At 33.6% G+C, this 14,004-nt stretch overlaps 1 protein-coding gene across 1 annotated transcript in view; it reads left to right on the plus strand.

Annotated features, from left to right (window-relative positions):
• The window catches only part of LOC114108518 (cadherin-18), a 266,365-nt gene extending 254,079 nt beyond the window's left edge, over positions 1-12,286 (plus strand). The window contains 3 exon segments of the mRNA XM_071607247.1: positions 2,539-2,602; positions 2,604-2,779; positions 11,796-12,286. Of these exon segments, the coding sequence (XP_071463348.1) occupies positions 2,539-2,602; positions 2,604-2,779; positions 11,796-12,286 (731 nt within the window).
• The last annotated feature ends 1,718 nt before the right edge of the window (positions 12,287-14,004 follow it).

A 14,004-nucleotide genomic window follows, 5' to 3' on the forward strand; every position in this document is an offset into this window, starting at 1 on the left:
TCTATTTAGGAGCTAAAAGTGCACTTCCACAGGCATATTCTGGTTTTCTTTTGTTTGGAATCACATTTGTGGCTGCATTTTCAACAATTATCCACTTTAATAATGTAAACTGTCAGCTAGGCTGGAGCCATAAGATATTCCATATCTACCAGAATGGCTGTTACCATGTTAATCTACATGTCATTATTTATGTCGCTCAAATCCAGTAACAAGTGTCTTGCCCCTCTCCTAAGAATAGTTGTGTAATTCTCAAACATATTTGTGCACATAAACACTTAGCTCAAACATGTTCTTTCTATTAAGGAATTAAAATAGAGACAACTTTATGTTAATCATAACAAAGCATCCAACTGGGAGATCTGATTTTTATGGAAGATCAGGTTTCCTGTGGAATAACCCATGATTGCTATGGTGCATACAAATAATGCATACACGTATATATCTCATCCTCTTCTTTTTCTATTCTGTGACCTGTTTCAGAATACACATTTGATATGGTTTTTAAATTCTTCTTTCACCAGATAAGAAAATCCTTTTCAATTTCTCATTGAACTATTTACTTTTCCTATACATCTTCAGTGACATAATTATATATATATATATATATATATATATATATATATATATATATATATATATATATCCTTTTCAATTTCTCATTGAACTATTTACTTTTCCTATACATCTTCAGTGACATAATTATATATATATATATATATATATATATATATATATATATGTGTGTGTGTGTGTGTGTGTGTGTGTATTTATATGTATATTTTTCCATTTAATTCTCTATATTATATTAAATATTTGTAAATTAATTATATTTCTATTGCATTTACTTAGAACATTCAATCAAGAAAATATTATATGGTATAGTATTATTACTATCAAATTACCTATATTAAAAAAAGAATTCTAATTTTCATAATAAAAATCATTGACTTGAGAAAGAGAATCCCTAAATATAAATGTCCAATGGTGCACTCACATTTTTAGTGCAAAATAATTAACTCAGGTATAGTCATAGGCTGAGTTCCCTGTGATGCTGACTCTGAATTGGAGTTTAGAGTGCAGGATGTTCATGAATCTGATATATATATATATATATATATATATATATATATATATATATATATATATATATATATATATATAATTGTACAGAGTAAGTTTCTTTTTTTCAATACTGTGGGTTGAACCCAGAGACACTTTAACACTGAGCTTCATTCCCTGCCTTTTTAAATTAGAAATAAGGTCTTGCTAAGTTTCATAGAAACCTTTCTAAATTGCTGAGTTTGACCTCAAAGTTTCAATCCTCCTGCCTTAGCCTCTCATGTTGCTGGGATTACACATTTGTATCACAATGCCTGGCTAAGATTCTGTGCAGTTTTAATGCTTCTCAATGGCTGACCCCATGACAAAGCTCTTAAGCTAAACTTATCTTTCAATATATCAGCATTTGGTGGTAAATGTTCTGAATATTCTAACCTTTCATGAGGAAGTCACTGAAAGTTGTGACCTAGGGTCAGGTGATAGTTTATAGGTAGAGCAATAAGTCTTTCCCAGAAGGGTATCTGAACAGTATATCCAAGTGTGTACCATGGGATCTTTTCACTCATAGACATTCTGGGAAGAGAAATAACAATGGTAAAATATTATATGATATATACATTTCAGTACATCAATATTAATTGGTGACAAATTGACCAAGATGTGATATTACAATTTTGATCAGGATTCTAGAATGTATCAAAGTGTGTCCTGTGTGGTTTGATATAAATTATACTCTACGACTCTGTCCATTTATTTTAAACTACTTATTTATAATACAAATTATTTTCTCCAATACAATAAAGATTTTAGCAACCACTTTCATATGATGTTGTATGGATTGATCAATATGTATCATGCCCACATTTCTTATAGTACATAACATTTAAAAATCACATAAAATAGAACTATTTGGTCACCTTTAACTTCCATGTGGTGTATTCACTCTGACAAAAGTGCATCATATTATAGTTAAGTTTTTAAGTTTATCAATCTATGTGGTGTTTTCATAGAAATATCATCTGTATCAGTGGTTCTTAGACATTTTTAATGTATTGAAATCTCCTGAATAGTTTGCTGAAGTACAGATATCTGTTGCTGTCATTTGAAGTAAGAGTCTAGGTTTGGGGTGATCCTCCTAGTTCACAACAAAGACTAGGATCCATTTGCTTCAGGCCATTTCTATGCCTTAAGTATTTTAGCTGCTAAGTAAGTCCATATTCAAAATGGCTTTGTCTCTTCCCTGCTGTCCTCCCATGACTTCACCATTCCATCAGTTTGGCTCTATTAACTACTCAAATAATTTTCTCAATTGAACTATGAATTTTAGCTATTCCTTAAAAATTTCCCCTTCATGTTCCCTTGGCCATTTTGTGAGTTAAAAAAAAAAATCACACATATCCGTTTTATCCATTAAAGGAAATGTGAATCTTTAATGGCAGCTTCACTAAGTATATTTTGTTTTGCTTATGTCTATCATAGATAACACAGCCAGCATTCTAACAAGGCGGAGGAGATTTAGTCGAACTATTCAGGATGTGTATTATGATCTCTGATGGTGGAATCCCCTCTTTCAGCAGCAGCAGCACCCTCACCATCAGGGTTTGTGCATGGGAGAGAGATGGGTGCGTGCGGACCTGTCATGCAGAAGCCTTCCTGTCCTCGGCTGGTTTGAGTACAGGATCCCTAATCGCTATCCTTCTCTGTGTTGTCATTCTCCTGGGTAAGTCATTCTACAGCCTAAGGTGGTACAATGGCAGTTCTGAATGGGAGTAAATTGTATTCTTGAAATATAAGGATTACAAAGGCATAATGGGGATAATAAAACATGGCTGCACATATTCTAATAAATTAAATTTTACAAATCTGTAATCTGGAACTAATTTGATTCAAAACTTGGGAAAGAGTTGGAATATCAGCAACATATGAAATCTAAGAGAAAAAGTTTTGAAAGTATGTATTTTAGAAAAATTAATAGTAAGATATTCTAAGTCCCATTTGGAAAGAACTTTTCAATTAATTTCTGGGAACAGAAAGACATTGTTTTAATATGTCTAGGACCTACCCTGCTTAGCTCAGCCAAGGTCAGCCCACTTGGGTCTTATAGCCATAGTATAAATAAGCACAGAAATTTAATATACAGTATGAGGACTAGAGTTAATAATAACATGGTTTTATATCGATAAAAAAATGTCAAAAATGTAGATTTTAAGTTGTTTTAGCACACACACATGAAAAGGGGGTAAATGTGAGATGAAGAATATGTTAATTTGCTTGATAATAGTTATCATGTCACTGGATAGTAATATATTCAAATATCATGTTTACATCACAGACATATACAATAAAGTAAATCTGATAACCAAATAAGAATATAAAAGTCTTATAGAAACTTCTGTAATTCCCAAATATCAGTTAATCATCAATGTTAGCTGAGTTTAACATATTCATTCTAAGACACTGTAACCTGAAATATCATATATTTTATTAAATTCAATTATATTATATTGAATACTGTAAGATTTTCTCGAATCTGAGATTTGCATTGCATTTTATTTTATTAAAAAATCCAGTTTTATATTAGCTCTTGTTATATTCTAATGGATGTTAGATGTGTATTCTAAACATCATCACATCTATATTTCAAACTGATATTATCTCAAACTTTTAGATCTTATTTAAGACAGACACAATATAAAGAAAGAAAGAAAGTAAGATAGTACACCCAGATTTTGTAACAATAAAGGTAGATATGAGCCGTTTTTTCTACATAGTTTAGAGTGCATATGTGTTTGTCTTCCAGTGTGTCCCCACTTCCTCCTTTCCATTAGAGACTTATTTGTGACCTTTCTTGGTAGTGTGCACATGTGAAAAAAAAAAAAAAAAGCACTGTATTTTTTGTTAAGACTAGGGTATTCCCACAAAGAATATTCCAGGTTTTGTTCCTGGGAGGAAGATAACCTGCTTGCATAGATGGTGAAGAGAGTAAGTTGGAATGAGGCTGACGAGGAGAAGGAACATAAGAAGCATGTGTGAGAAAATGTAAAGCTATTGTGTATCTGAAAAAAATGGGGGTTTGCTGCAGGTGTGTAGGCTGGATTAAAACAGGAGAGTCTCATTGTAAACTTGGCAAGTGGAAAAGATCACAGTGACTGAATTGAAGAAAAAAATCTCATGGTGCTAAGAGAATAACAGGGGAGTAGTCTTCCTCTGACATGGCATGAATTGGATCAGCACATTTTGAGTTAAGTTGAAAAAAAGTGAATAATATCAAAATATGATAAATACCTTTGATAACTTAGATGTCTGAGTAAGTTGGAACAGTATCAAACAGGGCTATTTGTCTATTCATCTCTTGCTGAGTGTATACCCTGTTTCTCCCTTAGTTATGCAATGGATTAATCCATTTTGGTTAAATTACATAGCAAAAATAAAAAAAAAAAAATACAGAGAGTAAAGAGTAGAACTGAGCTGTGTGAAACTTCAAAGTGATTGCCATGTCAGGAGGGATGAGATAAGAGAGGACAGAAAAGAAATCAGAAAGATAGAAATTTAGTCAAGTACAGTGTCACAAATGTACATGGGAAAGAGTGTTGATGGGAATAGAGCACTGTGTTACACACTGAATCTATTCAATGTCAAAAACTGCTCACAAGTTCAACAATTTGTACCTAAAAATTATTGTTTGCACTTAGCAACCAGAAACATGCATAATTTGTGCAACACCATAACAAGAGCTGTTTCACTGTGGTAGGATCTTTTAAAGTGTTAAGTCAGCTTCCCTTTCTATGAAACAGTGTCTGATAAGAACCACTTAAAGGATGAAAAGTATATTTTGGATCCTAGATTCAAAGATGTAGTGCTTAGTCAGCCAAATCCATTGCTCTGTGTCTAAGATGGAGAAAAGCATAATGATGGAAGACTATGGCCAACAAATGTGGCTCAGTTTAAGCCACTGGGAAAACAGAGAGAGAACAAGTAATCAGTGATACCAGTGACCTATATCTTCAAGCTATACCCTACCTGCTTATAATTATCACTGAGTACAGTAATACTTTCAAGTTATTAAAAGATGAAATGGATTAATCCACTGCTTAACTGACAACTCTCATAAACTAATCATTTCACCTCTGGTTGGTACCTCACTGTCTCCCATGCCTTTGGGAACAACTCATATTCAAATCATAACATATAGTAAATGCATGGTACATAAGGAAAAGAGGGAAATCAGGCTTTAAAAATTTATTTATTAGTCATAACTGCTATTGTCCTTATGTATTTTTTGTCGCAGTCTGGCTGCAGCAAACTAACCGGGGGTGACAAACAACTTGTGTAGATTGATACAGCAGGAGTAGGAGCCATTTATTGTAGGACAGGAGTGGTATTTATATATTCCACACAGCTTATCTTAATTAGCGTAAACTAGATACATCAGTCAACCAATAAGGAATCTCCACACTTAATGGCTCCCTGGTGTTACTTCACAAACCACTCCCTCTGGCAATATGCCAGGCGCCATCCAGACCTGTTTACAGACTCTAACATTCCCCTGGCAAAATGCCAGGCGCCATCCTGACTTGTTTACAGACTCTAACATTTGCCAGGCGCCATCCTGACTTATTTACAGACTCTAACATATTTTGTTTTTCTCCATAAAATTAAAAAAAGAAAAAACACAAACACACACAAAAAAAACACATCCAAAACAGAAAATAAAGTCATACAGCAGCAACAGAACACTGGATCCCCTTAGAGTTCTTAACTGAAGTCACAGAGAATAAAAGTTTATGATTTTAATATAAATTATTTTAAAAAATATTTTTCTTTGTTCTTTTTAGTTATACATGACAGTAGAATATATTTTTACATATACTACATACATGGAGTATAACTTCCAATTTTTGTGGTTATACATGATGGGGAGACACACTGGTAAAACTTTTTAATTTTGAATGATAGGTTATTTGTGATCTTCAATTTTGTTTTCATTTATCATCATACAACCATTACCATTAAATATGATAAATAATTAAATGTATTGAAAAAAATCAATATACAGTTTTAAATTGTGTTATTCTAATAACATTTTAATAATTCATAAGAATAATACTTCATTTAATTAACATTTATAAAAATATATTTTATCTTGTAAGGATAATTATTAGAACATTTGTACATTTTATATTCTCTGTCAAGAATAATAAAACACATTTTCTATTTGGTATGTTTGATATTTTTATATCAATACTCAAATATGTTTTATGCTTTTATCTAAATATTTTATAATTCTTTCTTAAGTTAAGGTTTAATCAATTTTTAATGACAAAGTAATTTTTATTGCTAATGGCATTGTAAGGTTTTATTCTTTTCAGAAAATATCTGGACAACAGACACAGAATGTAATTAGAATGTAATGTATTAGACTTCATGGAAAATATATGCAATACCAACACTAGCAAGACATTACAACCTGAAATTCTAAAATAACATTCCACCCTAATGGCTATACCAATTATGAAATTAATATTTTAGTATTGAAAACATATTTTAATTATCAGTTTCAGTTCATAAATTTGGCATTGGTTGTACTTATAATTACCTGATTTGGGTGACCCATTTCAGATCCTCTTGTTTTTAATCCTGAACCTGTGAATATGAGGTTTCTGATAAAAGAATCATGTAAACTCAGCTGTTAAATATTTCTATGCTCATTTTTTATGTGATTTTGCAATTTAAATATGTTCTAATTTTAGGCAAAAATCTATTGCTTATCTGAAAATAGTGCTTGGAAACCAAAAGCCTAACTTTAAACCGTACATGTACATTTTGTGAGAACCGTTATTTACTGTTGAGAGCACTTTTTATAGACCCTTTTAATCAGAAGAATGGCAGAGAATGTGGAGTGGGACTTCATGATGTATTTGGAGCTTGTTGTTGAATAGCAGAAACTGGAGCCCACAGTTTATTTTATTTTATTTTATTTTTTAAGAGAGAGAGAGAGAGAGAGAGAGAGAGAGAGAGAGAGAGAGAGGAGATTTTTTTTAATATTTATTTTTAGTTTTTGATGGACACAATATATTTATTTTATTTTTATGTGGTACTGAGGATCGAACCCAGTGCCCCTCGCATGCCAGGAGAGTGCGTTACCACTTGAACCACATCCCCAGCCCCACAGTTTTTATTTCTTCTTTTTAGTTATACATGACAGTAGAGTATGTTTTGACATATTCATACAAACATGGAGTATATCTTATTCTAATTAGAATCCCAGTCTTGCAGATGTATGTGTTGTATTCATATATATACAAAAGAAAGGTTATGTCAGATTAGTTTTACTGTCTTTCCTATTCCTATATCCCCTCCCTTCCTTTCGCATCCTCCTTTGTCTAATCAACTGAACATCTTTGTTCCCCATCTCTGCAACCTTGCTGTGTGTTAACATCTACATATCAGTGGTATGTCTGACCTTTGGTGTTTGGGGATTGGTTTATTTCACTTAGTATGACAGTCTCCAGGTTCATCCATGTAATGGCAAATGTCATAAGTTCATTCTATATGGCTGAGTAGCATTCCATTGTGTGCATATATCACATTTTCTTTATCAATTCATCTATTGAAGGGCACCTAGGTTGGTTCCATGGGTTGGCTATTGCAAATTGTGCTGCTGTAAGCACTGATGTGGCTGCATCACTGTAAAATACTGATTTTAACTCCTTTAGATAAGAGAAGTGGCCTAAGTGGGTAAAATGGTGGTTCTTTTCCTAGGTTTTGAAGAATCTCCGTAATGCTTTCCACAGTAGTTACATGGATTTGTAGTCCCACCTGCAATGTGTGAGTGTAACGTTTTCCCCACATCCTTCACAATATTTATTCTTGATTCTTGCCACTCTGACTAGAATGAGGGGAAATCTCAGTGTAGTTTTATTTTTTATTTCTCTAATTGCTAGAGATATTGAATATTTTTATAATGTATTTGTTTATAGTTTGTATTTCTTCTTTTGAGAAGTGTGTGTCTAGTTCCTTTTCCCATTTATTGATTGGGTTGTTTGTTTATTTGGTGTTAAGTTTTTTAGTTCTTCTGAGGAGCAGGTGGCAAAGATTTTCTCCCATTCTGTAGACTCTCTCTTCATGTTCTTGATTGTTTCCTTTGCTGTGAATATGCTTGTTAGTTTGATACCATCCCATTTATTGACTTTTAATTTTTCTTCTTGAACTTTAGGAGTCTTGTTGAGGAAGTCAGTTCCCAAACCATCAAGTTGAAGTGTTGGGCCTACTTTTTCTTCTAATAGGTGCAGGATCTCTGGTCTAATATTTAGGTCTTTGATTCACTTTGTGTTGAGTTTTATTCAGGGTGATAGATATGGGATCAATTTCATTCTGCTACATATGAATTTTCAGTTTTCCCAGCACTATTTGTTGAAGAAGTTAACTTTTCTCCAGTGTATGTTTTTGGCTCCTATGTCTAGTATGAGTGGTACTTTGTATAATATGCATGATTGGAGAGATTAAATTGGGGAGGGGTCATTTTAATATTTTCATTTGAGTTCCAGATTTTTAAAATAAGAATATGATTGTCAAATCTCCCTATGTAATTATTTTCTGCACTTATCATCTTAAAATATACTTTGGTATTACGATTTTTTGAGACATAATTTAGTTCAAACTATTCATAAGTAAATTAGGAGTCTAATATTCTTAATAGCCATGAGCTGATTTTTAAAAAAATATTTAAAATAAATTTCCACTAAGGCTACTACTATTCATGAAGGTTCATTAAAGCCTTCACAAAGATTATTCTTTTGCCCATCTACATAAGAATTGTCTGTAGAGTATTTGCATTGTGCCAACTGCCACAAATATCTGCTAAAAACAAGTGGGAGAGTGCATCAGGAACACACATGTGAACTGGGTTTCAGCTTGCTTCAGTGGGTAGATTTGACTAGAGGAACCATATGTCCATGTACACCCTGAGGTCCTAATATGATGATAATAAACATCCTATTTCTCTTAAGAGTATGACAGTCTATGTTATTATTTATGTTTTGATATTATATTAAGCTGGAATGTAGCAATTCTATGAATCACTGTTTACTAGCAATAACTACCTAGAAAAGAGTGCACTGTAAATATAAAAATGTTCAAGCATCTAGCATCTATATGTTGAATGAGAAGATAAGAAATTTTTTTTCAAAACTTTTGGAGAATAAGCAAATATAAACCATCATAATAAAAAACATAGCATTACCCCCACATTTCACTCACCAAGTATGATACATACACAAGAATTGAAGCATTGCACTAAGTTTGATGAAGGATGAAAATAATCTCCATAATTCCATAATAGAATTGATTATATCTTTCCTATTATGCATGTACATAAATTTCTTTGAAATCAATAGCTAACCATTTCACCATAAAATAAAATAACTAGATTTATTAATGAAAGTAAGAATTTTCACTATAATGAATTAAGTAGTCTGTAGAAATAAGACATCCAATCTCGAACAGCCTCCTCATTTATTCATAAATATGAGCAGAAATTTTCAGTGAAGTGATAAATCTTCACCTCTGCATAAAATGAAGTTAGTTACTTGATGATGTGTTTAGGGCTTTGACTTAGAAAACTGAGAGGTGGATTTAAAGAAAAAAGTACACAGTGGTATTAAATGCATATTTATTTCATTGAGTAAAAGTAATTTTCCCCCAAATAAAAGGAATAAACATTTTTAAAGTTTAAATATAATTGGAGTTGGCAGATAAAATGTAATGAACCCAGTTAATGTGAATTTCAGATAAAAGTATGTGTATATAGATACACACACACACACACACACACACACACAGCAGATAAAAGTATGTGTATATGCTCTCACCCTGTAAAAAAATGTAGAGTGCAATAATATAATATTTTGGACATATATGGCATATATGTGCTTTCTGCAATATTTTGGTATGTATAAATCCCAAATACTATATGAGGTTTACTTAATTAACATATAATAATATATAATAGTGTGTATTGTGTATGTTATCATCTCACATTTACATATAATTGAATATCCTGCTTTTTAATTTTCATTTGATGAATCGAATTATCTGAAATGGCATTTGAATGCACTTCCTTAATTAGTACAATGTAAAGAACCATGTATAGACTGTAGTGTACTCTATTGTGCCTGAAGACAGTGTATCCAAAGTTCAAGTGAGATAATCCTTTCTATTTGGTGTGAATTTAATATCTCAAACAGAAAGATTTAAAATCCTGAGAATTGGCCAAAGCGAAGTGCCCAAGGTTCATTTCTATTACTTTATCTGGTGATTGCAACATCACTGTTAATTTTAACCCACCATATTTGTTGAGAACTATCCTAAACCACTGTCCAACAGGTCACTTAGCTCCTTATTCTATATGTTTGAAAAAAAAAGTAGAACACTTGCCGCAGTCTGGCTGGGCACAAATGCCGCAGTCTGGCTGGGCACACAATCACGAGCCACCACACAGCTTGTAGATTCAAGCAGCAACTCTTTATTCCCGAACTCACACCAGCCGTCTACAATCACGTTCTGGGGAAATTCACGTTCTCTGCCCAAATCCACGTTCTCTGCCCAAATCACCCTCCACTGGGCTTCTATCTCCAAAATATACTGGCTGAATCCCGTGAGAACTCAAGGGGAACTCAGGCAGCAGGATACGCCCTATTCCCAGCAGGAATAATCTTAAACCTTAAACCTGGAACCTAAACTGGGAACGCCCTAAACACGATTATCTTAAAACCGGGAACACCCTAATCTGCCTTGGTCCTTGAGCAAGGTCACCTACATTCAATGTCACTGCAACATGTCAGCAACATGGGGTACGCTGGCAAGGAAATTGTCATACCTACTTGGCTAATGGCTCCCAGCAAACACTGTTCTGGAAATATCATTGCTTCTGGTGTGAGAAGTCACAGAGTGCTAGCCCTTTCACCTACCCTCTATGGGAACAATTCTTTCCATCTTAATACACTTTTTTGCATCCAGCTTCTTCATTGTTTAATTGAGTAAAGCCAAAGTTGAGGATTAAATAAATAAGGTATGTGAAGAACATTCACAAACTAAAAAAGATACAATATAAACATATAAAATATATGAAAATAAAATTTATGTTGTGTCCAAATAAAGTAACATTCTTTTGCAACTTGATAGGGTAAATGCATTTTTATTGTCTGATACAATAAAAGGTACTGAACAAGGGAGATCAGCCTTATACAATATTATTTCTTTACTCTTTAGCAAGACATCAAATATCAAAGGGTAAAAGTAGAGGCCCCTTCTTTGAATTTTAAAGGAACTCAATACATCCTGTCTTTGGTGTCTTCACCTAAAATGATTAAGTATCTATTGATAGACAAACACATTATGTTATTTTTTTCATTCAAAATTCAATTATTTTTCCACCATTTGTTTCTGTCACATTAGACACAGAATAGTTTTTCAGTAGTCTGATTCAAGAAACCTGAGTTCCTAAGCCTGATGAAATAAGATCTGCAATTCACAATGTTCCATGGGGATGATCATTTTGTTACATTCTTAGGGCATTAAAATACCTTGAGGTGTTATTCAGGATGCACAGGTGAATGCTGTGATGCAGTGCCAGCTGAGTGCTAGAGTGTGGTGACAGGCATAGTAAATTGCTGATGTCAGATCTCCACGAATTTTCCTTTCCCCTAACTGTTTATCCTTTTTTCATTCTTCTTCAGCAATTGTAGTACTTTTTATCACCTTGAGGCACAGCAAAAAAGAGCCATTGATCATTTCAGAAGAGGATGTGCGAGAGAATGTGGTCACCTATGATGATGAGGAAGGTGGGGAGGAAGACACTGAGGCCTTTGACATCACCACATTGAGGAACCCTTCTGCAGCTGAGGAGCTCAAATACCGGAGGGACATCCGACCTGAAGTGAAGCTCACTCCCAGGCACCAGACACTGTCCACCCTGGAAAGTATAGATGTTCAGGAGTTCATAAAGCAAAGACTGGCAGAAGCAGACCTAGATCCCAGTGTTCCTCCATATGATTCTCTTCAGACTTATGCCTATGAGGGTCAGAGATCAGAAGCTGGATCTATCAGCTCACTGGATTCAGCAACGACACAATCAGACCAGGATTATCAGTACCTTGGAGACTGGGGGCCTGAATTTAAAAAGTTAGCTGAACTCTATGGAGAAATAGATCCTGAAAGAACAACTTAGGGGGCCAATTCTTAAAACCTTGTGGAATCTGCTTCCTCAGCAAGTGGAGACATAACCTCAGCAATGACAAAGCATAACCAAGGAAACAGTACTTGAACTGAGCAAGCTGTACACAGCTCCTGTAGAAACAAGTGCCCTTTCTACAATCCAAACTGGGTTATTTAATTGGAAGAAAGCAAAATATAAAAGAAAAATGCAGAGAAAAATCTGCTGTCCTTGTGTATATTTTCAATTGCTCAATAAAGTCGGTGGTACTGTTTAATTAAGAATACCAGAAAAAAAGCCAAACACGAATATTTGTTTCAATATTTTGTGATATCTTTTTTCCTAAAGCAAAACTACAAAAAGGGGCTCAAAATCACTGACAACTATGACTTTTAGGGGTGGTGCATTGCAAAAGGAAACTCATGAAGATAATCATGACCTCTTTTTCCACTTTTTTGAGTGGAGTCTTGAGAGCCACACACTGTTGTGACAGATCCCATTAGCCTTGTCTTGTGTTTAAATTGCATACGGTGTTCCCCCTCTACCAGACCATTCTGTCATGGACTTGTACCATTTCCCTCTGCCCTTCCCCACTTCCTTTCTCCATACAAAATTGATGGAGCATGGGGATTTGCTGCCTGCACTATAAAGTATGCAACTTCGGTGTACCGGACATGCATCGTACTGAGCAGGAGACAATAGTCTCTGTCTCGTCTGCCCTCCTTTATTTTAACAGGAGATCCTCCCCCCCATTTTTTTAATAAATAGAATGAATTGTTGAAGGTATACTCTGAAAATCTGATACGTCAGGGAAAGATTTATTTTATAAATAGATACAAACCTTATCCTTTACAAAATGTTGAGGAACTTTTTATTTTTTTCCCTTTATTTTAGAAAACTGAAATCAGCCAAAATTTTTGCTTCAGTCTTAATTCATTTTCCATTTTCATCATAGACAGTCATCAAAAATATGTACCTCACATGTTATCATAGTCTAAAAGGACTATTTTTCAAGTAGCATAAACATAGACTCATTGTTGACTTATTCTTTACACTGGTTCAGACTTATCAGTACTTACATGTTTGATGTCTACAGAGGAATATGTAGGACTGGGTACAAAAAGTAGGAGTTTCACACTTATTATCATTGGACACATGCCTGAATGTCTCTGAAATTCAGGGTCCAAAAGTGCAAGATAGAAATGGACTGACTTCCCTGCTTACCTCACAGGGCTGTTGTGAGGATCAAGCATCTGTAAAACTGCTTTACCCACTGCAAAGGATTCTGCTCCATACATGTTTGCAGACACTAATTTTCTAATTCCATTAACTTATAAATATATATTTACATACATTTTACATAAAATATTATATTATCATGGAAGAATGTCATGAAATCATCAACAGTGATGTTACTGTTTAAGTAAATATGTAATGCATAAGTCTATTTATTTTAATATTTTCCTAAACAATCTAATTTTCTTAATATTTCTTGGGGATTTTTGTTTTTCAAATTGTTTTGGGTAATGTTTTGTTTTTGTGTGTTGCTCTTGATCTCGAAGTAAATATTCATAGCATAATAAGTTCGATTTTCTAAGTGATCCCATCTGTATATTCAGTTAAACTAGAATTTCTAAATTCATGAAATGCAAATTATTTGATGGGAAAATTTTTCTTTGCACTTTAATTTTTTTTCATGATCTAGTGTTTCCAAAATCACATGACATTTTGTG

Source organism: Marmota flaviventris, unplaced genomic scaffold (genome assembly GCF_047511675.1).
Source record: "Marmota flaviventris isolate mMarFla1 unplaced genomic scaffold, mMarFla1.hap1 Scaffold_44, whole genome shotgun sequence".
Lineage (NCBI taxonomy): Eukaryota > Metazoa > Chordata > Mammalia > Rodentia > Sciuridae > Marmota > Marmota flaviventris.